General features: G+C 48.0%; 1 protein-coding gene across 1 annotated transcript in view; it reads right to left on the bottom strand.

Annotated features, from left to right (window-relative positions):
* Window positions 1–24,151, bottom strand: part of LOC100667333 (myosin-16-like) — a 69,273-nt gene extending 45,122 nt beyond the window's left edge. The window contains 14 exon segments of the mRNA XM_064294823.1: window positions 1,354–1,501; window positions 3,230–3,409; window positions 4,826–4,996; window positions 6,066–6,334; window positions 7,169–7,307; window positions 8,326–8,429; window positions 10,184–10,282; window positions 10,827–10,890; window positions 12,221–12,313; window positions 14,745–14,841; window positions 15,163–15,190; window positions 16,400–16,556; window positions 19,452–19,595; window positions 23,996–24,151. Of these exon segments, the coding sequence (XP_064150893.1) occupies window positions 1,354–1,501; window positions 3,230–3,409; window positions 4,826–4,996; window positions 6,066–6,334; window positions 7,169–7,307; window positions 8,326–8,429; window positions 10,184–10,282; window positions 10,827–10,890; window positions 12,221–12,313; window positions 14,745–14,841; window positions 15,163–15,190; window positions 16,400–16,556; window positions 19,452–19,595; window positions 23,996–24,118 (1,816 nt within the window). The 5' untranslated portion in view covers window positions 24,119–24,151.
* Between the last annotated feature and the right edge of the window lie 1,422 nt (window positions 24,152–25,573).

Raw genomic sequence — 25,573 nt, 5'->3', positions numbered from 1 at the left:
ATTGACTGTGACATAATTGTCTCCAGCTTCCTGGAGAGTATTGCAGCCTTTTGTGATTTAGGTTGGCACAGGCTCTCCCTTAGTGACAGGCTGCTCCCACTGTCTGGGGAGGAGGAAGATCCCACAGACCAGCTGGAGAACATGTATGTTGGTGGTGAAGAAGGCTCTGGGCCCAACGAGATTTATAGTGGTACAAATGGTTAATGAGCTCAGCTGCTAACTGAAAGGTTGGCGGCTCGAGTCCACCCAGATGTGCTGTGGAAGAAAGACCTGGTGATCTACTTTCAAAAAATCAGCCATTGAAAGCCTGTGGAGCACAGTTCAGTTGCCAGGAGTCGGAATCGATCCAATGGCAGCTGCTATACTGATGATGCCTGCTGAGCTGCACCCCCACCAGGAGGCTTCCACCCAGAGTAGTTCCCTATGGGCCAGCTGACCTCTACTGGGTAGGGCTGCGCTGGGCTTTGGGATTTGCCTCAGACATAGAACAGAGCAGAAAATAAGCACAGGGCACGGGTGTCAATTTTTCTATAGCAGTATTGCTCCACCTAGAGGCCAGTGACCAGTTCAGCTGGTGGAAGCTCCCAGGATGCATCCATAGTCCTCTATGGCAGCATCTTCCATGGCCTACCTCAAGCCGCTTGTCATTCATTCATTCAACAAACTTTTGTTCAGGCTTCTGAAAGTCCAGTCATCTATCCACTCTAACAGCCATGTATTAATTTTTTCCTGAAACTTCTAGAGTTCTTGCTGGTGGTTCCTTAGTGGATGCCAGCTCAAGTTATCTTACTTACTTTTGGAACTAGGCATGGTATGTATAACCAAAAACAAAAAACCAAATCCACTGCTGTCGAGTTGATTCTGACTCATAGCAACCCCATAGGACAGAGTGGAACTGCCCCCTAGGGTTTCCAAGGCTGTAATCTTTACAGGAACAAACTGCCACATCTTTCTTTCGTGAAGCAGCTGGTGGGTTCAAACTGCCAAACTGTTGGTTAGCAGACAAGCGCTTTAACCACTGCACCACCAGGGCTCCTATGGTATGTATAAATATATGCATATACACGTAAAATGTACTATATTTCTCCTGCCAAACTGGAAGCTTCTGGAGGCTAGGGACCACATCTTAGAGATTTTCCCCAGCGTTGCTCTTGGAAGCTCAATAGTGGCAGATGTTTGCTGAATTTTAGTGGAAAGGAGTTGAGTTGAATTTTGAGGCTTAAACTTTGGGGAACTGGTTTTCAGAGAGTAAAGCACTAGGAATGCCCTTTCTGCTCTTTAAGGATAAAAGCTTTGTTTCTTTCTTTCTTTCCATTTTGGCAACTAAAGAGCATCGGCAGAGGCAGACCGGACACAACAAGGGGTCAGGCATACCCGGAGCCTCCTCTTCTTTGAAGAGAAGGGCCAGGAGCGCCACAGTCGATTTCTGGAACAAGCCCACTACGGTTTAATTCAGGGGGTCTTTGTTCTTCTCCAGCCAGCCCGTGATGTTGTAACCCACCTGGATGGGGCAAACATGGAGGGGTGAATTTCCAAACCCAGCTCCCCCTTTCCAGTCCCACAGCTAGAACCTCCACCTACAGTTCTAACCTGCTCTGGGCTCCTAGGATCGATATTGAGCCCCATTTCCTGGGGCTATCGTTCTTGTCCTGATGACTTTCCTGGTATCCTGGGGTGTTCCTGAACCCCATTCTCTGTTGGCAGGCTGTCCTGAGTCTGCTCCTTGCTTTCCTGGGCATTTTCAGTTGGCCTACCTGGTACACTCTGTCTTTGAGCGTTGCCCATAAACCAGGCTACTCTCTCCTGGGCTGTGACCTGTCATTACTTCTTGGATGTCTTTTTTGCTGGTTACACTGAAACTCCCTGACCCTTGGATCTTCTTCTACCCAGGTGTGCTGACCTTCCAGGTCCTGCCCTTGCTGTCAGTACCTGGCCATTGCCAGTGGAATCCTGAGCTACATGAAGAACTCCTTAAAGGGGCATCTTTCTGTCTTCACTGAGGAGCATGCAGTCTCTCTCACAACACTGTAGGGCCATTGCCTGGTGGAAGGGGGCTCTGCCCATCCAGAAATGGGGTTTACACCTGTCCGGGTAACTGGATAGCCACTAATTCCTGTTTCCCGTTTTGTCATGTGGCCCTGGCTGGAGGGACAAGAAGGAAGTAACCTTTCAGACCTTCCACCTGGGTTCAGAGAACCTGAGGCAAGTAGACGGAACACTGAAACCTTTGAGCTTTCCATCCCCTATGCAGAAAATAGATATTCGTCATTCCTGGGTCTTATTTTAGAGCCTTCTTGGAAGTGGAGGTCCTGTTCGATCCTGAATATTCCATTGCTATAGATACAGAGCTCTTCTAATTTCAGGGCGGGGAGTGGAAGGGAGGGAGAAACTGCAGTTAGGCCCCAAGCCTGTTGTTTGCTCAAGGTCCTGGCAAAATTCACTTTGTGAGTACTTTGTATTGTTATGGTTGGTAATATCACAAAATCTTGGCCCTGATACCTAATGCGACAGCAGCTTTCCTGATGCTCTGTCCTCAGGGTGTTGCTTCCTGCAGCTAAACCCATGGATGACTCCACAAATCTGGTGGTTAACAGAGGGGTTTGTGTCTATGCCATTATTGAAATCCCAAGGAAGCCATAAACATTCTTCCCAGCTGGCTGAGCAGAAGTTGCCTCCCTTATTAATTATTCTAACAAACCTAAGTTCTGGTTGCATTTAATTTCCCTCTTCCCCAAGGTCTAAGTTTGTCATGAGTGATAAAAGCCACTCCATTGATGTCACCTTGGTTTGGCGGCCACAGGCTGTCAGAGGGATGAGTCGTTTCATTGGGAAATAATTAATGAGTTCATGGAAATTTTTTTTTCCTTTACGCAAGTGTTATCACTTCTGGCCAAGGCTGGGGTTCAGCTGTCAAACTGGGGAACATAGACAATGGGGAGGCCCTGGAGGGCCAGGTCGGACAGTGCAGACCGGCCACTGCTTCCCAACAGGCATCCTTGGCTTGATTGATTTAGAATTCTCAGATGAAGGAATGACGAGGAAGAAGGAGCTGGAGCTTATTTCAACCAGCTGATACCCTGCAATAGCATGGCTGTGCACTCAGTTGTACTATAATAGTGCTAACTGGAAGCAAGAAGCTTCTGGAAGGGCATGTTAGGATGAGCCTCAGTTGTGGGAGTGGGTAGACAGCAGCCAATGGCCACAGAGGAGCGCCGAGGCTGGTACTTACAGTGCCTGCATAGTGGACGAGCTCGAAGTGGGCCTCGGGCCCCTTCCCCTTGCCCCCCTTGGGCTTGAGAAAGTTGTTGGACTTGCCCAGGTGGTTGTCGTACAGGGCTGCCTTGAACTTGGCGTCCGTGGCTTTGGGGAAGACACACTGCTCTTCCAAGATGGAGAAGATACCCATGGGCTAGGAGGGAGGGGAAGAGAAAGAGGGGATGGTGTCAGAGGAGGCTGCAGGATCCATAAGAGACCGTGCCAGTGCTGGACTGGTGGCAGGGGTGCAGTGCACACCCACGTGGCTGGCTCAGACTTCTGGGAATGGCACCTGGCTCTCCATGAGCACGTCTGCTACAAATGCCACAGCCGCCTACACTTGAAAGAGGCTAAAATTCATCAAGTCCCACAGGGTCCATCATTTCTCAAAGGGAAGACAGAGGCCTGAAGGGGCCTGAGAGCTCGCCTAACGCTAATCCCACTGAAGATCAGCTGGGGACTAGCTCAGCTCTCAGTATGACAGTAAAATCAGTGGCATCTGTCCTCTCTGCTTTGAATTCTCTTATAGGCTCCTCCTCATCCCCGCTGACCATCCTGCTACCCAGGGGCCATGCTGTTCCAGGTCTCACCTCAGACCAAAAAGGGGAGCTCGTAAACGATGTGAGTGACTTCATATGCCTCTATTCATGGAGGGTCTGGAGCTCAACGATGAGATTTTGGGCTCCGATAGCTGGACGGGGAGGTGTTTATAGGTATGCGTGTGGTGGTGTGTGTGTGTGTGTGGCAGAATCTGTGCACCCAGCCTGGTCTGGGAGACTGCTTTCCCGGGAGGCTCAGCTGGCCGGCAGGGGAGGCCCTTGGCTGCCTCGATGATTGATTCTCCTCTGTGACTGGCCCGGGGATGTGCCTTAGAGACAAGATATACTCTTCCTTTCTTTGATTTTTCAATTTTTCATCTTGAGATAATTTCAGGCTTGCAAAAATGTTGCAAAAATAGTACAAAGACTTCCCACATACCCTCACCCAGCTTCTCCAGACGTTAGCACCCATCGTCATAGCCACCGTACAATAACGGAAGCCGGGAGATTAACATGGACACAACGCTGCGAACAAACTTCATTCACATTTTCTCAACTGTCCCCTTAGTGTCCTCTTCCTGCATTTAATCAAATGACACGTATTCTTGAACTAGGGCATTTGCTAAAACAGTCAGTACACATGACCTGGGTTAGAGCCTGGGTGTGCTGCTCACAGGCTGTGAGACCTTGAACAAGTGGCTTCCCTTCTCTGTGCCTCTATCAACATGACACGTTCCCATCTGTGAAATGAGTATAATAAAAGTACCCCCCCCCCCAATAAGGTAGGTTGTGACGGTCCAGTGAGCTAGGTATACAAGCTCAAACAACAGTGGCCGTTGCAGTAGCTGTTGTACCCAGTTTACAGAGGTGGAGCTAGAGGTGAGACCAAAGGAGCTCATCAGCCATGTTGCTGACTGCCCTGATGCCAGGTGCTGCCTCCCCACAAAAGGCCCTGGTGAAATCGTCCCTTAGGCATGCCTAGGTCAGGGCCCTGGCTTCGCTCCAAGCTGCTTCTTTAAGAAGCAGGTTACCTTTTCCAGGAGGTCAATACAGGCCTGCAGGTCAAGGCCAAAGTCAATGACGACCCACTCGATGCCCTCCCTCTTGTACTCCTCCAGCTCCAGCACGAACACGTGGTGGTTGAAGAACTGCTGCAGCTTCTCGTTGGTGAAGTTGATGCGCAGCTGCTCAAAGCTGTTGAACTGCAGTGGGAGGACAGAAGGAGGCGGGTCAGTGAGGATGTGGCGTCTCTCCCGGGAGGGAGTGAGCCATCAGCACTACGACAATTTGTCAGGGCCCACCAGTGCCAGGTGCTGTCCTACCTGCCTTAAAATCTACCATCCATTACCGTTCCCCTGTCTGCCCCAGGAGAGGTGCAGAGTGGTTGAAGCACCTGTTTCAGCCCACACGGTGGGGACGCTGGACTCAAGGCAGCCAGACCCCAGCACCTCGTGTCTAACAAAAGCCTTTGTGGAAAGAACTCCTTTCCTCCCTAAGGTCGTAAATCACATGCCTTATGGATCTGACCCACTGTGTGACTTCAAGCAATTTTTTTCTCCGTCTCTCTTTAGATTATCTCATCCTTATTTGTAGGATGAGCGGAAATGGACCTTAGAGATCATCTCTTCCAATCTACTCATTTTATAGTTGAGAAAACTGAGGTTTAGAGAAGGGCAGCCACTTTACCAAGGCCACACAGCTAGTTGGTGGCCAACCTGAGACAAGAACCAGATCTACTGACTCCTAATTATTGCTGCCACCAAATTACAAAGGCAAAATCTTTCTGACCCACAATACAAGTCTTGTAACGAGACCTGAGACTCATTTTTGTGGGCAAGAAGTGCGAGGTCACCCGTTATATGCTGGTAAATAAGCTTTCTCTCAAAAAAAAAAAAATTTTTTTTTTTTTTTAAATTTGTAGTGTTTTGTCAATTTCCATGGTGTAAATACTCACACCATGGCCAATTTCAAACTGTCAACATGACATCAACTGGCTGACAAAATTCCTGAAAATTTAATAATCAGCTTTTGTGAGTTTGTACAGGCTGGCTTCATGGTTCTATCCACTATGTTTGCACCATTGTTTATAATTTGGTGCCACAGAAATTGAAGATGGATCTTTCTGGAGTCCGAAAGTCAGATACCCAATGACAAGCTGAGACTGGTCTATCACAGGTCTAAGGTGAGACACAAGAAAACCATGGTGAAAAGTAGCTTGTAAAAGGAGGATGGCCACCCCAAAACAGAAACCAAACATGAGACCAGGCCTACCTCAAAGATCTCAAAGCCAGCGATGTCCAGCACCCTGATGAAGAACTGCCTCTGCATCTTGGTGTCCAAGGTCTTGTTAATCCTGACCACCAGCCACTTGAACATCTTGTCATAGACGGCCTTGCCCAGAGCCCCGATGGAGTTGTTGCACTGCTCCATGTTCTGGCCCTTTTGCACAAACTCATTGCCTACTTTGACCTGGGGCCTGGCGATGCCCTTCTGGAGCTCCCCGGAATTGAGACCCGTGAGATGGGCGACTTTGTCAGCCACTGAGTAGGAATGGAGAAAGCAGATGAGTGAAAGAAAGATGGTGCCACGCCCAGGAAAAACCCACCGCCGTCTATTGTGGCTGAGGAGGAGATTGGAGGATACCCCATTTTGTCAGTGAGAAAATGGAGGTCTGAGGTAGTTTCCACACTTGCTCAAGGTCAAGTGGCAAAGCAGGTCTAGAAAATGTTATAGATTGAATTAACTCCCTCCCAAAAGATATGTTGAAGTCCTAGCTCCTGTACCTGTCAATGTGACCTTGTTTGGAAATAGTGCTTTTCTTTTGTTATCAGTTAAGTTAAATGAGGCTACACTGAAGTAGGGCAAGTCCTAATCCTAAACTCTTCTGAATGCTGTTTTACAAAAGGGGAGAACAGACACGAAGAGAGTCACGCATAACGGGAAGACCAGGTGGGGACCATGCACAAGCCAAGGAACGCCAAGGAACACCTGGGACTACAGAAACTGAGAGAGATAAGGAAAGGTCTTCCCCTAGAGTGGACAGAGAAAGAGCGTGGCACTGCTGACGCCTTGAATTTGGACTTTCAGCCTCCAGAGCTGTGAGACAATCAATTTCTGTTCTTTAAACCCACCCACTTTGTGGTATTTTGTCATGGCAGCCCTAGGAGACTGAGTCAGAAACCAAAACCATGTCTCTGGCTCTCTATCTCGCCTCTCAGGGAGTATTGATGTCTGGACTCTGAGCCAAGAAGGATCAGTTTGCAGCCTCTGTTTAACCTGAGAACCCATGGCATGTCTCTGAAATGTCCACGAAACCTGGAACGGAGAAGCTCTGCCACCGGTTGCCTTGTCTCAGATCAGCCAGAGATACCTGCCCTCCGTGGTGTCCACTTCAGCTTGCTCCTCTCGGGGCTTCTGCTTGAATTTCATGTTCCCAAAGTGCATGACCCCCCCAGTCAGCTTGTAGACACCAATCTTCTCCTCAGGGGTGAAGCCCAGCATGTCAAATGCTTCCTAAGAGGCATTAGAGAGAGGAGAAAGCCAATGAGAAACTCCCCGGTTCTTGTCTCACATAGCAGAGGCTGTGGCTGCCACTCCAGGGAAGGCGTGGGCTCTGGATGTCAGACACTGCCGGGGCCGGGGGCGGGGGCGGGGGGGCGGCGGGGACTGTTTTTCTCCAAGGAGCTCGAGCAGATGCTCTGCAAAATACCCATTTTATTTTTTTTTAATCTCTCTTCAAAAGGGAGATAATGGGTGGTTGTGAGAATTAAATCTAAATGATGTGTAAAATTTTTAGTACAGTGCTTGACATATAGTAAGTGCTCAATAAATGTGAAGTCTTATTATTATAGATTCCCTAGGTGATGCAAACGGTTAGCATGCTCAGCTGCTAACCAAAAGGTTGGAAGGTTGAGTCCGCCCAGAGGCACCTCAGGAGAGAGGCCTGGTGGTCTACTTCTGAAAACTCAGCCACCGAAAACCCTGTGGAGCACAGTTCTGCTCCGACACACAAGGGGTTACCATGGGTTAGGGTTGACTCCGTGGCAACTAGTTTAGTATTATTTTTATTACCATTGTTACTAAGGCTTCATGAGAGGTAGTGGGGTGTGGGGAAGACACAGATGAAGCAGGAATCACGTCTGTTGTCAAAGAGGAAAAAGAACCTAGAACAGAGGGCCTAGAGCAGTCCTAACAGCAGGCAGTGGTGCCCCGCGCTATAAGAGGAGAGAGTGTTCAGTGGGCGCTGAGGAGACGAGAAGGTCACTTCTAGCCGGGATGGGAGGAGGAAAAGTTGTGTGGAGCTGATGACCCTTCAAGTCTGTATGGAATTCTGATTCAACAAAGAGAAACCCTGCTTGCACAGCGGGCTTGGGATAAATGCAAACTCCAGCCCCAGAAATCTCCAAGGAGGAATCGAGGATGCTGCTTGACACTTTGTGGGGCCCCCAAAGCCGGTAGCTGTGGTGCAGGGCCCCAGCATTCTGTCCTGGCTCCCCCTGTCTTTCTCTGGCCACCCCCCACCCCCACTCACGTCTGTGATCTGCAGCTCTGCCCCGTCGTCCATGTTATCCACCGCCGTGACGCCTTGGCTCACCCAGTGGTACTCCTTGGGGTTGGTGGCCAGCAGCAGAGTCTCTGCTGAGAGAAGGAGGGTAGCTTAACAGCTTGGTGACAGGTGGCTTTCTTCTCTTTCATTGTTATCAGCATCTCTAAATGCCTGTCACGTGCAAGGCATGACGGTGGGCACCATGGGGGTTATAGAGGAGAATGAGACAGGGGGTCAGCCAGAGTCATGGCAGGACTTGGACAGGGTCACATGAGGAGCAGAAGAGAGGCAAGAGGGTTAAAGGAAGTCAGCTGTGTCCTCTGTCACTTAGCCCTGTACCTAATAGGTATTTTTGGAATAAACGGATTCTTATCTCCCATAAACAGCAGGTGACGACCTAAGGCAGAAGGTGACATAATGACTGTGAGGGACATACAACCACTTGCATTTGATACATATGGGAGTGTTGTCATGTCCCCAAGAAGTATGTTCACTCCGATTGTTCTTGAAATGTGTGTCTCTATTGGGCTTTCTTTTTTTTTTTTTTGCTTTTGAAAGAGACATGGGCACAAGAAATATCTTCCTTTCATTTCATCTCCACTGGTGCTTCAGGAGACAGGCTTGGCAACCTGCCTCCAAAAGGTCACAGCCTCGAAAACCGTACGGGTCCATTCTCCTCTGCATGCGTGGGGTTGCCATGAGTCAGAATTGACTCGATGGCAACTAACAGCAACAATAACAAATAGGGAAAAATTACAGGGCAAGAAGGAAGATGAAGGGTGGCTGCCACTCTGCTCCAGCATCAGGGAGGCAATAGGGCTTGGTGGGGAGTGTGGCAAACAGAAGAGCTTGTGCTCCATCCACATGGGTGCCACCATTTAGCTGCCCTGATTAATGCCACATGGGAGGGCACACCCAGAGCCACCAGGTCTTCTGCCACTCCGTGAGAAACCAGAAAACTGGATTTTATGTGAAGTCCCCCAATTTCAGAATGTCACCCATGAATTAAAAAATACAGTATAATAAACAAAGAAAGCCCACTGAGGCTGGGAGATGGTGACCAGTGCCCCAGCCTCCAGCTGGGTTAGGAGGTATGTGTGGAAGATCACTTCTTTCCTTTCTCCATCTTATATCCTGAACAGGCCTGCCACGGACAGTTGGGCATGTTGAGCCTTGCACAGGGGGCCCCAGATGAGCGGCTGTGCTCACTTGGCTTGCCGAGCCATGCGCCTGATGTGGACTGCTTCTACTCAGAGGGGAGCCTGTTGTTATGTCATAGGCAAGAACTGTAACCCTAGTGGTGCAAACGGTTAAGCGCTTGGTTGTTAACCTAAAGGTTGGTGGTTCAAACCCATCCAGCACCTCCACGGGAGAAAGACCTGGCGGTCTGCTTCCATAAAGATTACAGCCAAGAAAACCCTAGAAGGCAGTTCTACTCTGACACAGGGGATTGCTATGAGTCAAAATCGACCTACTGGCACCTAAACACAGTACTTCCAGGGCTAACTACGATCATGGGCTGACCCCACTGCTGCTGTCTGAGCACTGGGCCCAGGGGCCACAGGCCTGTGAAAACCTCACATGCCAGGTCCACATCTCTGCCATGAACTACAGGCATCTCACGTCCCTCCCAAAGTCCCATCTGGGAAATGGCCAACAATGGTGTTCAGTCTCATGAGACTATTGTGAGGATGTATGAGAAGAACTTAGAGAAAGTTCCCTGTGACCCATTTGCATAACTCCAGGGGACCCATGAGACCCTCTGCAAAGGGGAATCCTTTTCTTACTGAAAAGAGACGAAAAGCGAGTTAAGGGGCAGGCGGGCAGACGTAAAGACCATTACCAATAAGTTCAGGCTTCTTGTTAGAGAGAATCTGGTAGAAAATGTGGTAGCTTCTCTTCGCTGATTGCTGGGAGTTGACCCAAGATTTCTCTAAGAGATCTGAGAAGGAAGAAGGAGAGATGCCTGTAAGTGCAGACCCACCCCACCTGGAGCACAGGAGTCTGTGGAGGGCAGGGCTCCCCTCTCCAGCAGGTCCAGGGCAATAGCCAGTCATAGACCCTGTTCCTCCCTCATCCTCCAGACACACAGCCTCAGAGAGGAGCTCGGGAGCAGGGCCAGCCTCCTGGGTAGGCCACAGGTCTGTGCTCAGAGGGCCCCATATTTGGTTTAATGCCCCACTGGTGCCATTTTGGAAACCCTGGTGGTGCAGTGGTTAAGAGCTACGGCTGCTAACCAAAAGGTCAGCAGTTCAAATCCACCAGGTGCTCCTTGGAAACTATGGGGCAGTTCTACCCTGTCCTTTAGGGTTGCTACCAGTCGAAATCGACTCGACAGCAATGGGTTTGGTTTTTTGGTTTGGGGCCATTTTGACATTCTTAATGCTTTTTGAACAAGTAGCCCTGCATTCTCGTTTCGTGCGGGGCCCCGAGAATGATATCACTGGCCCTGCCCGAAAGACCCCTCCCACAGGGGCCTGACTTACAGCTCTCTATGTCAGCTCCAGCCAGTTTGCCCGTTGTTCCAAAGTGGATTCGGATGAACTTGCCCTGGGCAAGGAGGAGAAGGGAGGGGTCCTGAGGGAGAACTAATGTAAGTTTAGAGCAACATGTCCCTGGGTTTGGCTGCGGGCTGCTCATTGGCAGACCCCCTGCATTCTAAGGAAGCTGTGGTAGACCTGGACCTGATGTTGCTGTAGGTGGACCCGTGGACTTCCCATATAGATGGGCAGACAAAAGAGTGGACAGGCCTCAGAACTAAATCTAGGGTCTGTGCAGTCGCCTGTAGGTTTGAGACATTGGTGGGGGAGAGGAGCAGTCAGGAGGAGGCTGGGACCCTTTGGAATTCTTCTTAGAGACTAGGCATTGTAAGAATTTTGGCCGGCCAGCCAGGTTGGAGGGAGGAGAGCACCCTACAATCTCCTTAGAAAGAGGTATCTCATTCCTCTCCCTGACTTTTGTGGAATCACAAACAAATTCTTCTGGAAGTAGGAAATCAGCGTTTGGCTGCTAACTGAAAGGTCAGTGGTACCAACCTACTGGCTGCTCCGCGGGAGAAAAGATCTGGCGTTTCAGCCTAGGAAACTCTGTAGGGCAGTGCTGCTCTGTCCTACAGGGTCACTATGAGTTGGAATTGACCACCTGCAATGTCACAGCAACATGTCTCTATCTGGAGTCCCTGGGTGGTGGGTATGGTTAATGTGCTCGGCTACTAACCAAAAGTTTGGTGGTTTGAGTCCACCTAGAAGCACCTCAGAAGAAAGGCCTGGCAATCTAGTTCTGAAAACCCTCTGGACAGACATGGGGTTGACTTCAAAGTAACTGGTTTTTATGTTCCTAACTAGGCTCGTCCTGGATCTGTTTCCCGTCACCTCTATTCCTCCCCAAAGGACCAACACCTCCAGCCCTGTTTTCCGAGGCCTCCATGTCAGCTACGTGGGTTCAGCCAATGGAATTCTCAGTAGGAGACTGGGGAGTTGGGAGGGAAGGACCAGGGTATTTCTCCTCCTGGATGGTATCGGGGTATGCTGAGCTCCCTCTGTGACTCCAGCTCCCACTTGGTGGCAGCACCTCTCCTTCATCCCTGTGGCCTGGGGGTAGCTGAGGCTTCCTGTTGCAAATCTCTGGCTTGTGTCACCATCTCCTGTTTGACTTCTTGGGCCCTCCATCCCCTGCGTTATCGGGTCTCTGCACTAAAGCCCCCCAACTTAAACATTGACATGGTTTCTGTTTGCTGACTAGACCCTGGCTGCTAACTCTTTAGAAATCCCTAGGAAGGAGACATCAGGACTTTCCTCATCCCGTCTGAGTGTTTAAAGCAGCCTCAGTCTCCTGTCCTGTCACCCCACGGTTCCGGCTGGCTGAAGCAGCTCACACTTACAAAGCGAGAGGAATTGTTGTTTCTGGTGGTCTTGGCGTTCCCGAAGGCCTCCAGCACAGGGTTTGCCTGGATGATTTGATCCTCCAGGGACCCCTGACCCGAAAAGAAATAGAAGGTGAGATGGCTGGTTGGCCATGGGCTGGGACCCCAGGACTGAGGGACCGAGCTTTCAAATGGCAAGGGCTATGGTCCAGGAACCTAGCAGGGGAAGGACCTTGGGGAGGACAGGGAATCAGGGCTGGAGGGGCCTCAGGGAGGATGGTCATTGCTGACGACGTTGGTCCCTCTGTGGTCCCCCAACATCAGGGGTGTGCTGGGGACACTGGCAGACCCTCAACCTGGATTTTTTTTTTCAATTAACAAAGAATGATTTAGCCAAAATATATGAAAATTAGTTGTTTTTTTTTTTTTAATTTATAGTGATAAAATATATATAACATTAGGGAAAATAAATAGGGGTGTTGTCCAACATGAAGAGTGTAACCCATGTCATTGCACTGGACATGTAGGAAATGTTGAATTGGCGAATGCTTTGTTGTGTATAAGGAGACCTGGTGGTACAGTGGTTAAGTGCTCGGTTGCAAACCAAAATGCCGATGGTTTGAACCCACCAGCCGCTCTTTAGGAGAAAGATGTGGCAGTCAGCTTCCATAAAGATTTATAGCCTTGGAAGCCCTATGGCACAGTTCTACTCTTTCCAACAGGGTCACTATGAGTCAGAATTGACTCAATGGCAGTGGGTTTTTGGTGAGAGGGTTGCTGTGTATATTTTCACCATAGACACACAGAAAAATTGTTGTTGTTGTTAGGTGCCGTCGAGTCGGTTCTGACTAATAGCAACCCTGCGTACACTGCCCCGTCCTGCACCATCCTCACAATTGTTGCTATGTTTGAACCCATTGTTGCAGCCTCTATTTCAACCCATCTCTTTGAGGGTCTTCCTCTTTTTTGCTGACTCTCTACTTTACCAAGTATGATGTCTTTCTCCAGGATTGGTCCCTCCTGATAACATGTCCAAAGTATGTGAGACAAAGGCTTGCCATTCTCACTTCTAAGGGGCATGCTGACTGTACTGCTTCCAAGACAGATTTGTTCTTTTGGCAGTCCACGGTATACTCCCCAACACCATAAGTCAAACGCATCAATTCTTCGGACTTCCTTATTGTCCAGCTTTCACATGCATTTGAGGCAATTGAAAATACCCTGGCTTGGGTCAGACATACCTTAGTCCTCAAAGTGGCATCTTTGCTTTTTAACACTTTAAAGACGTCTTTTGCAGCAGATTTGGCCAGTGCAATAGGTCATTTGATTTCTGCTTCCATGAGTATTGATTGTGGATCCAAGTAAAATGAAATCCTTGACAACTTCAATCTTTTCTCCGTTTATCATGATGTTGCTCATTGGTCCAGTTGTGAGGATTTTTGTTTTCTTTATGTTGAGGAGTGATCCATACTGAAGGCTGTGGTCTTTGATCTTTAACAGTAAGTGCTTCAAGTCCTCTTCACTTTCAGCAAGCAAGGCTTTGTCATCTGCATATCGCAGGTTGTTGATAAGTCTTCCTCCAATCCTGATGCCACATTCTCTTCATATAGTCCAGCTTCTCAGATTATTTGATCAGCATACAGATCAAATAAGTATGGTGGAAGGATACAGCCCTGATGTACACCTTTCTTGATTTTAAACCACACAGTATACCCTTGTTCTGTTCGAATGACTTTCTCTTGGTCTGTGTACAGTTTCCGCATGAACACAGTTAAGTGTTCTGTAATTCTCATTCTTCATAATGTTATCCATTCTTTGTTATGATCCACACAGTTGAATGCCTTTGCATAGTCAATAAAACACAGGTAAATAGCTTTCTAGTATTCTGGTATATATATAACATAAAATTTGCCACTTTAGCCATTTTTAAATGTTCAGTTCAGTGACATGAATTATATTCCACCACTTTGTGCAGTCATCACCACTATCTATTTCCAAAAGTGTTTCATTTCCCCGAGCAGAAACCCAGTGCCCTCCCTCAACCTTGGTTCTCAGCTGTTTTTGTCTCACTTTTCTGTGGGCTGGGACCCCCAAGCCCTTCCCTGGGCTTCCTTGGTCTTCTTGCAGAGTTCCTCTCTTCTCTGGCCACTTTTAAGGTTGCAGCCAGTGGGCCTGGTCTTACACTTGTTGCCCCAGGGGCTGCCAGGGCCTGGGAAGCAGCTTCAGGAGGGGCCCACTTTCCCTGTATCTCGCCTGCCCCAGCAGAAGTAACTTGCAGTGGCCTTTCTGGAAGCAGATGTGGCCTGGGGTAGCAAGTCAACCCTGCTGGAAGAGCCCCCGTCAGCTTGGCTGCCTTCTCCCTGGGTGACCCTACTCAAGTCACATCTCTCTGAGCCTCAGTTTCACCATCTGTAAAATGGCCCTAACTCACAGAGCAACCATGAGGATCAAGTGAGCTCTGCTGGGTGAGCCTGAAGACAGGAGAAGGCTGGGGGAGAAGGCTGGGAGGCTACAGACCCCAAGCCCACCCAGCCAGCCGTACCTTCCCATCCGCGGACTGCTTGCCAGTTCCGCCAATGTTGGCAAAGTAACAAATGACCTTCTTCGTGTTCTTGGTCTTGCCAGCAGCAGATTCTCCACTGCAGGTGAAAACCAGGAGCAGAAGTGAGCCGAAAGAGGGGGATTGGCTGCAGAGAAGAGAAGCAGTAGAAAGGCTCAGACTGAACATGGTCACATTCCGCCCCCCGGCCTGGATGGCAGGCAGGTGGGAGGACCTGGGGGCATGGAGACTTCATCCCATCCATCAGCAGGTGCAGTCTTACCGGTCCTGTGAAGACCGCTTGCTACCTGCAGGGTTTGCCTCAAAGTACCGCCAGTTAATTAGAAGAAGGCTTAATTATATGCATTAGACACCACCCTAATTATATGTATATAGACTGAGACACGGAAGAGACACTTACGTGATTAGCATAGACTGATTTTCACGCTCTGTTGGGGAGGAAACAGTGATAGGAAGAGGTAATTAGGAAACATTTAGAAACCAGGCATTTGACAACATCCCAGCCAAACAGCATGACCCACACCCCACCCACCACTGTGCTCTGAGGCCAAAGAATCCTGGGAGACCAGTGGCCATGGACCCATCACTAGAGTACCTCCCTGCCAAAGGGCCAAGAGTTTACCAGCCACTCCATTTCTATCAGCCTGATCTCTTAGCCATAATGCTACCTGTCATAAACAACATAAAGAGAAACAATAATAAAAATCACATGACCCAGCAATTCCTCTCCTGGGTATCTACCCTAAAGACTTGAAAGCAGGGACACAGATATTTGTACACCAGTGTTCATTGCAGCGCTATTCACAATAGCCAAAAGGTGGAAACAGCCCAAGTGTCCATTAGCAGATGAATGGATAAACAAAATGTGATATGCATACAAATATATACACACACGGGCATAGACATATTGAATATTATTTCACCATAAAGAGAAATAAAGTTCTGATACATGTTATGACATGAATGAACCTTGAAAACATTATGCTGGGGGAAGTAAGACACAAAAGGACAAATATTGTATGATTCCACTGATATGAAATATTTAGGCTAGCCCAGTGCATAGAAACAGGAAGTCTAGTAGAGGGCACCAGGAGCCGAGGAGGGGGGCAACGGGGAGTTGTTGTTTTATGGGCACAGAGTTTCCGTTTGGAATGATGACAGGGTTTTAGAAGTAGATAGTGGTGACTGTTGCACAACACTGTGAATGTAATTAATATTACTGAATTATATATTTAAAATGGTTAAAATGTTATGTGTATTTTACCACAATAAAGAAAAATCACATAATGGGGCCACTGTACCATACAGCAGAATAATCCATGTAATGGCGATGAGTGTTGATTTGAGTTCTGGGCCAGCTACTTAACTCTACATTCCATGTCTTTGTGAAGTTTAAGTGAAATATGGCATACGGTAGGGCTGGTACTTAGGAAGCACTCAGTATATTTTTCGAGTACTTGTGCCTTGTATTAGTACTACTGTTGCTGCTACTGAATGTTTAGCAAAGAACTTCAACTGGTGGTTCAAGGTTAGGGCTGGGATTGGGTAGTGTGAGCTCTAATGTGTTTGGAGATACACTGGCAAAGGAATGCATGTCATCAGCGGTGCCCATCCCAGTGGACCCATGCCCCATGTACCCATGAGCATATCATGGTAGGCATTGTCAGAGATGGAGAAGAGGTGGGGTGGCATCTCTGTGCGCTTCTTGCCCTTGTACATGTTGGCCACGCGGGCCCCATAGATGGGCAGCCACTTGTAGGGGTTGACTGTCGCGCAGAACAAGCCCGAATAGGTCTGGTGGGAGGAAAGGGAGATGGTTAGCTGGCCCTTTCTCTTGGTACCCTCTTCCCCTGTTGCACTTCCTCAGCCTCCTTTGGGCTTCAGCATGTTATCACTGGCTGGAGGTCATGGCCAGTCTGGAAAGATCCGGTGGTCTTTTCTCTGTGGGCAAAATCAGTGTCTATTCATTAAGCAAAATGAGCCTTCTCTCTTTTTTTCATTTTCTTTTAGTTTAATTATTTAACTAGGTAATACCGTCACTGTATGGATATGTACACAGACAAATGTCCTTCCATCTCCCCAGGCCCCACCACCTCCTGTAGGTGACCACTGTGGTTGGTTGCTTACACACCCTTCCCTGGTTTATCATGCATATACAAACTCAGAGACACCTTCCTATCTCCTCCCTGTTTTTAAAACAAAACGTGGCCTTCTGTAATACTGTTCTAGATCTTGCTTTTTCCACCTCATATATCTGTGGGATTTTCCCGTAAGAGTCACAGATTCCTGTGGTGTTTCAGCAGCTCTGGTGTCCTCCACTGGGTAGACAGACCACAGACCTCTACCGGTGGGCAGCTAAGTTTGACTGACTCTTAAAAAGAGATACCAATTGCTCTTTCCATTCCAAGGCGCATTTGTAATAAATAAATAAATAATCTTGTAAAAAAAATGAGGTAATAAAAGAAATTATCTGAGGGAAAAGAACAACTGAGGACAGAAAACGGCCAAATCAGTGGATTCCAAACTTCCCCTTCTTCCTGCTGGTCCCTCACATTGACCTCTGAGGTCCTTACCTGTATAAAACCTAACCAAACCCAGTGCTGTCGAGTTGATTCTGACTCATAGCGACCCTGCAGGACAGAGTAGAACTGCCCCACAGAGTTTCCAAGGAGCGCCTGGCGGATTCAAACTGCCGATCCTTTGGTTAGGAGCCATAGCACTTAACCACTGTGCCACCAGGGTTTCCCCTTACCTATATGCCTCTTTTCAATTCAGCTTAAAAACTTTCCCCTTAGGTCCAAGAGGGGATAAATGCCCCCCGTTTCTCCTTAGCATAGCTGCAATATGTTGAGTTTTCAAAAGGAATCTTATTAAACGGAAAGAAAATGAAACCAAAGACTCAGAGAATGAACTAGTCTACTGAGATAATGTAGTGGGTCAGTGAAAAAGAGGAAGACCCTCAGCAAGATGGATTGACACAGTGGCTGCATTAATGGGCTCAAGCACAACAACGATTGGGAAGATGGCGCAAGATCGGGTAGTGTTTCTGTTGTACGTGGGGTCGCTATGGGTCAGAACCGACTTGACGGCACCTAACAACAACAACAGAGCTAATAGCCTACATGAGTCTCAGCCTCATCTACCCTGAGACCAGAAGAACTAGATGGTGCCGGGCCACCACTACCAACTGCCGTGATTAGGGCCACAGTAGATGGATCCTGATAGAATGGAGAAAAACATGAACCAGAACTCAAATTCTTAAAAAGTCCAGTCTTACTGGACTGGTTGAGACTAAAAGACTCCCTGAGACTGTTGCCCTGAGATACCCTTTAAACCTTGAACCAAAATCACACCTTGAGATCACCTTTTAGCAAAATAACAGATTAGCACAGAAAATAAAAGATATTACCTGTGAGTACAGTGCTCCATTAATAAACCATCTGTGTGAGACTAGAAAACACTGGTGGCGTAATGGTTAAGAGCTACGGCTGCTAACCAAAAGGTCAGTGGTTCGAATCCACCAGGCACTCCTGGGAAACTCTATGGAGCAGTTCTACTCTGTCCTATAGGGTGACTGGGAGTCAGAATCGACTCAACGGCAATGGGGTGGGGGTATGTGAGACTAAACGGTCAACAATTACTCTAAAGCAAAGATAAGAAGATAAGCGGACAGGGAAACTAGAGCATTGGAAACAGAACTACCAGAACGCAATTCAAGATAATGTTGACTCATTGTGAAAAATATAACTAATGTCGCTGAACAATTTGTATAGAAATTGTCAGTCGGGAACCTAATTTGCTGTGTAAACTTTCACCAAAAACACAATAAAATATTATTTAAAAAATAATAGTAAATAGAAAGCAATTCTAGGGAAAAAAAAAAAAACAAAGATAAGAGAACCCATTTAAAGATCTAAGAGTATGTTGCACAGTGTCCCATCCTGGGACATCAGCCGCCAAGTTACTCCTTCTCTCCAGCCTTGTCTCAGAGGGGATAGGAAGAGGGCACACAGCTAGTTTAGTCCCTGCTTTGGTCAGAATGAAAAGGAGAGTGCCCCTACCCCCCATCACACACACTCCCTCCCTTGTAGGAAAGACACAGAGGGAAGTATTAGGGCCCACTGGGGAGCAGTTCCTGCCCGCCAGAGTTACTCAACCAGCCATTCATCAAGAGGTGCATGAATTTGAGAGGTGACTTCTTGCCCTGGTCCCTGGGTGGGTGGGTGGGTGGATGGATGGATGGATGGACGGACAGATGGATGGATGGATAGGTGGGTGGATGGATGAGTGGGTGAGTGGGTGGATGGATGAGTGGGTAGATGGATGGATGGATGGGTGGGTGGGCGGATGGATGAATGAATGGATGAACAGGGAGGGACTTCTAAGGCCATATGAAGTCACTAGGGGAAAAATAATGTTTTGATTGGAGAATTTGGAAGTGGTAGGGAGGAAGACTTCTGTGACAGCCTCAGCAAAAGATCTTTAGCTGCCCATGGAGATGGTGTCACCACTGAGATGCTAAAGGCTTTGAGTGGAAGTTCTAACTTGTCAAAAACGTGGCCCCTGAGCCCTTGTCCAAATCATAATTTCTATCATGAAATGGGAAGGTAGACTAGCTCTTCCCCTCATTGGGACAGGGGCAGAAGGTCCGTGTCTCCCTGCCCCCCCGCCCCCGCACTGGGCACTCACATAGATCCTCATGTTGACATAGCTTTGGCGTAGATTGTTCAGGACGCTGGCCTCATTCAAGAAGGTCATGTCTGCCATGTCACTGGCCTGGTAGAATTTGGGTGGGTTCGTCTGCTGGACATCATCCCTCTTCAAGGTGAGTGTCTGGAGGGTCAAGACATTAGCACACCCGTTAAGTGGGAATTAGGCAGTTGTGCTGTACACAGGGTACCACACCCTCTCTGGCACCCTGGAAGGAGCACCGGAGCTGGAGTCAGGCATCCGGTGAGCCCAGCTCCTGGTAGAGCCGTGGCCACTGTGTGACTAGGGATGGGGAGGGACTGCTACAACAGCTGCTTGAGCCTTAACTGCCCCCGCTCAGAAGCAGGGATTTCAATAGCCTACTTGGTGGCTGCTGGGAGAACGACACAAACCTAAGTGTGATTGTATGAAAACATCTTGTGAACTGTGAAGGCCCTCCTATGTTACGGAGCACCCCTCACCCATGCTCCTCTCCTAGCCAAGACCATTCTGGAAGCTGGTCGGGGCTTGGTCTTCCATCCCAGGGACACTTTACAGGGATGTGACTCTCGGCTCTCTGTCCTGAGAACTAAAGGTGGTTTCAAAAGCACAATGACCTTTTCCTTGTTTTTTTTTTGAAGACATTCCTGTGTTCCCACCAAACCACCTTGAAGGATAAAATTGAAATCAAGCAGGGAGATAAGAAAAAAAGCAAAAACAAAGCAACGCAACGAGTATTCAGCAACAGACGTGTTAGAGTCAGAATAACCATTTGCCATCGAGTTTTTTTTGACTCATGGCGACTCCATGTGTTTCAGAGCAGAACTGCTGTATAGGGTTTTCAAGACTGTGATCTTTCAGAAGCAGATCACGAGCCCTCTCTTCTGAGGTACCTCTGAGTGGGTTCAAACCACGAATATTTCAATTAGTAGTCAAATGCTTAACCTTTTGCACCTCCCAGGGACTAGAATAAAAACAGTCCTGTGTTAAGGGTCAGGCAAGGATCCTTGGTGGTGCAATGGTTAAGCACTTGGCTGCTAACTGAAAGGTTGGCGGTTTCATACCCACCCAGCAACTCTGCGGGAGAAAAGACCTGGTGATCTGCTCCTGCAAGGATTACAGCCCAGGAAACCCTGTGGTGCAGTTCCACCCTGTCACATGGGGTTGCTATGAGTCAGAATTGACTCTACAGCATCTAGCAACAACAAGAGTCAGGAGTTCCTGTACAAACTGGGGTGAATCCCTTCCCCTCTCTGCACCCCACTTTCTTCTGTAAATAAAAACTATTGCTAGCTCTTAAGTTCCAGCATCTGGGATCAAAACTTAAGACCCAGAAAACAAATGTCTTTGAGCTTCCTGTAGCCTTTGAGGCTCCAGCCCATGCTGGGATTTCCGGCACTTTTAGTAATTGACGAGTACAATAAGCAAATAATTTGAAATCTTGACAGTTCTGGAAAGTCCACACAATATTGGTCACCATACCCCTAGTGAATGAAAACCAACCCTAGTAAGTGAAGCCAGGCTTTATTCAGAGTTCATCTCCAGTAGTTCCCATATCTCTGGACCCCACCCACACGTGAACACTTCTCTTTCAGCTCCACAGGGGAATGGAAGCCTTTGTCTTTAGCTTACAGCCAGGTGAGTCAGCTCCACAGACTCGGTCTTTCTGTCCCAAACCCGGCTGTTTGCCTTGTCCACTGTGGGTGCTCAAAGAAGCTATGTGTTTTCCTTAAATGGACATCCAAACTGGGGCCTTTGTGTCTCCGCCCCAGTGGCCATCATTCCTGGCAAACTTCAGTGCTCTGCTCTTCTAGAAGGTATGCTTCTCCTGAGAATTAAGCTTGACTTGCATGTTCAAACTCACCCAGATACAGCCTCATCTCTCTCCTGCCACTCCCCTAGAAGGCAGGTGGGAAGAAAAGCTCTCCTGCAAGTTCTGATCTTCAAAGGTCTTGGCTTCTCTTAGGAGTGGCATGAACCAAGGTCTGACCTCAAACCCCCCCTTCACCACCCACCGCAGAGACATCGCATGGGTGTTTGAGGCAGATACAGCCAGATTTGAGTCCAAGTTCATTATTTGCTCTCTTTGTGGCTGTGGGCAAGTTATCCAAAGCCTCCTTAATCCTCATTTTTCATCCTCTGCCAGATAGGGTCAATAAATCCTACTACATAGGGTTGTTGAAAGGATTAAACATAGTGTTAGGGGTTTGCCACAGGGTTATTGTCTGTTGTTAGCTGCCATTGAGTTGGTTCCTGACTTATGACAACCCCATGCACAACAAAACAAAATGCTGCCTGGTCCTGCGCCATTCCCATCATCAGTTGCAGATCAGATGTTGTGATCCACAGGATGTTCATTGGCTGATTTTTGGAAGTCGATCATCAGGCTTTTCTTCCTAGTGTGTCTTAGTCTGACAAATCCACTGGGACCTGTTCAGCATCACAGCAACACACAAGCCTCCGCTGACAGATGGGTGGTGGCTATATGTGAAGTGCATTGACTAGGAATTGAACCTGAGTCTTCTGCATGGAAGGTGAGAATTCTGTCATGGAATCATCAATGCCACAGGGTAGGGGTTTAATAAATTAAGAAAAATTTTTTTCAAACAAAATATATTAAGCTCATATTTCTGTGGGTTAGCAATTTGGCCTGGGCTCAGCAGGGTGGTTCTTCTGGACTCAGATGGGTTCACTCATGTATCTGCAGTCAGGTACCAGTCAGCTAGGTGGCTCCCTTCTGGGTTCCCTGGTTGTCATCTGGGCCCTATCATCCTCAAGCAGGCTAGTTCAGACTACCTGGGCAGCATTCCAAGAGCAAGGGCGGAAATTGTTAAGTCTCTTGAGAGCTAGACTCAGAACTGGCACACCATTATGTCTACTACATTCTGTTTGCCAAAGCAAGCTACAAGGCCAGCTTAAAATCATTAGAGGGGTGCAGGAGGCTAGGGGTATGCTCCATCTCTTGATGGCAGGAGCTGCAAAGTTGCATTGCAAGGGCCACTGATGCAAGAAAGGGTGCTGACATGAGACTATGTGGGCAGCTCCTGTCTGGAGAGGAGATGAGAGGGTAGAGTGGGTTAGAAGCTGGCTGCATGGACACAAAAATACAGAGTGGAGGGAAGGAGTGTGCTGTCTCATTAGAGGGAGAGCAACTAGGAGTATATAGCAAGGTGCATATAAGTTTTTGTATGAGAGGCTGACTTGGTTTTTAAACTTTCACTTAAAGCACAATAAAAATTAAAAAAAAAAAAAAAAGAAAGGGTGCTGGTTTGTGGTCATGTATTTCATCTACCGCACTCCCTAAGAAACCACTTCCTTCTAGAAACAGGACTATTTCTCTACATCAAACAAAAACCATGCTTCCGTTTACCTGCTACTTATGTAAGATTTCCTACCCACTCTCTCAAGTCACACCTGATGGTTGGACACAGTGCAGATCGGCACAGAGGGTGATGTGCTGGTAAACCAGTTCTCTGGGAAAATAAGCCCCAGGTTGTAGCATGTGCCAATTTCCATGGCATAACGATGGTCGATTCTCATTATTTGTGCGTTATGAATTCTCGAATTAGCTTATATGCTAAAAATACTCATGGAGCTTTCGTGTTCACTCGCAGATGTGCACATGTGCCGAGTGGCAAATAATTCCCAGCTGAGGTTGAATAAGCCTGGGTTGGCATTTGCTAAGTCAGTGTTTATGGGGAGTTTATGGAACATAACCAAAAAAAACCCAAAAAACCCAAACCAGTTTTCAACTCATGGCAAGCCCATGTGTATCAGAATAGAACTGTGCTGTATGGGGTTTTCAGTGGCTGTGACCTTTTGGAAGCAGATCACCAGACCTTTCTTTCAAGATGCCTCTGGGTGGATTTTGATTAATGGTAGAGTGCCTAACCATTTGTGCCAGCCAGGTACGTAATGACTGTGAATAACAAGAATCAAATGTGCTTCACCTTGGCTAATATCAAGTTACTAAAGGCTTGACAACTGACTGCAAAGCCCCCGAGCGTTTAGTGTTGGGCCCTGGAAGCCCAGACAAGCTGGCTCCAGCACGCTACTGCCATGTAGGGAACCACCGTCTGTTGCTCGTGCACATGAAGCGCTCATCCAGCTGGACCAGGGTGTTCCAAGGCCAGGTCTCACATTCCTCATGCCATCGTGGGCCATGGGGCACAGAGTGAGACTTCTGGATGGGATGCCTACTCTCACTCTTAGAAAATGGATTCCGTGTGAGAGCTGTTTGGGACTTTGAAGAAAAGGAATGCATATGCTAACCCCTTATACCTGTGTACTGTTGTGGAGTTTACAAAGTTCTTCATGTATCCTCTCTCATTGGCATCTCTCCTGAATTGGAGCCAAAGCTCAGAGAAGAGAAGTATCTTGCTTGAATGTAATTGAGTCTGGACTTGAACCCAGCATGTGTGACTCGCTTGGAGGCTTCTGCTCTTTTGGATACCCTGCCTCTTGAGCAGAAGTGTGTCCAATCGAGGCTGGGTGCCTGCCTCTCCCAAAGTTCAGTTTCATCCTGGAGATCACCACCCACTTACCTGGTTGGTGACTGTCTTCACAGTGACCTGGTCGCCCTGTTCAGACTGGATCTCCCCAGCGATGAAGCCCTCCTTTTCATCTTTGACCCAGCAGGACCTCTTGATGTTATAGGGTTTGTTCATGGCTTCAATCCTCTCCTTCTCGGGAGGAGCCAAGAAGGGCATTGGGTCCACATCTTCCAAACACTCCCCTTTTTGTGCACCAGGCATTGCGGCTTGGCTGAGGGCACAGCAGGAAGGAACCAAGGACAGGAACCAGGACTTCCCTTGGTGCTGTAGGGGAAAGCAAAGAGAGCCTGCTGAGACTAGGGGACAGGCTGGAGCAAATGCCTCAAGGGCAACAGGGTTTGCGTCTTTCATGTTACTTTGGATGTCTTCGTGCTTTTAGATTTTAATAACCAAGAATAAGAAATAAGCTAATAATACCTCCCAGTTGTGTGCTCCTGTGTCTGTTATCTCATGTATTCCTCACACTAAGGCTGTGAGGTAGGGATCAGGAAGCCCATTCAATGGAGGAGAAGACCAGGGCCAGGAGAGGTTAAAGTAAGGTTTTTTAACCAACTCATTAAAAGACCCGTTGCTGTCGAGTCAATTCTGACTCATAGCGATGCTATAGGACAGAGTAGAACTACCCCATAGGATTTACAAGGAGCGGCTGGTGGATTCGAGCTGTTGACCATTTGGTTAGCAGCCAAGCGCTTAACCACTGTGTCACTGGGTCTCCAAAGCAGTCGCAGACATCTCAAAATATTATTTACTCTCATCTCAACTTTGAAAGTATAGTCCTAATAGGCCGTCAGTTCAATCTTGTTATTTAAATGTGTTAATTAGAAGTACACAAATTACTACTATATTGCAAATAGTTTTCTTAATATTTTGATAATTGTATTTCAATATCATTTGTTTCCTTTGCAACCCTCTGTATTTCATTTTCATACAATTAAAAACACTAATCTGAGCAGGAGTCCACGGGCTTTACCAGTTGCCAAATGGGCCCCTTACGTAAAATGATTGCCTGGGGTAAATGATTACCTCTCCTTAAATGAGGCCAGGATGGGGTCAAGCTCATGACTCTGCTTCCACATCCAGACAGCCTCACTGAACCACCAAAAACGTGAGGTACTAGGTACTCAAGGAACTGAAGAGAGGTCAGGAGCCTCCCGATTGTCTTGGGGTTGAAGAACCTTCTGGAAGGCTTGGAAGGGGTATGGTTCTGAGCCCCTTTGCCAGAGGTGCAAGGTCAAGAATACAGGCTCCATCTTTAAATAAGCCGTCTGTGGATCAAGGGTTTCCTGACTGTCCTGGGCCCCTGATATACCTCACTCCGCTTGGGCATCTTCTCCAGCATCTGCTGCCATGGACCCTGGTGTTTCTGAAACAGGCTGAGGTAGCACAGGCAAGCGGTGGGGACAAAGCCCGAGCTTTCTCCTCAAGTTGCCATCTCCCTTTGGTGTCCAGCGTAAGGAGTTCTGGTTAGAGCCTGGGTTCCCCACCCCCAAATCTGGGCCATCACATGGAAAACAAAAAAAAGAGGAGGAGGTCTGGGCCTGTGCCTTCTTGGGCCACGGACCTCTTTGG

The sequence above is a fragment of the Loxodonta africana genome, chromosome 12 (assembly GCF_030014295.1).
Source record: "Loxodonta africana isolate mLoxAfr1 chromosome 12, mLoxAfr1.hap2, whole genome shotgun sequence".
NCBI lineage: Eukaryota > Metazoa > Chordata > Mammalia > Proboscidea > Elephantidae > Loxodonta > Loxodonta africana.
Note: the sequence above shows the minus strand (reverse complement) of the source record. Positions and strands in the feature narration are given on the sequence as shown.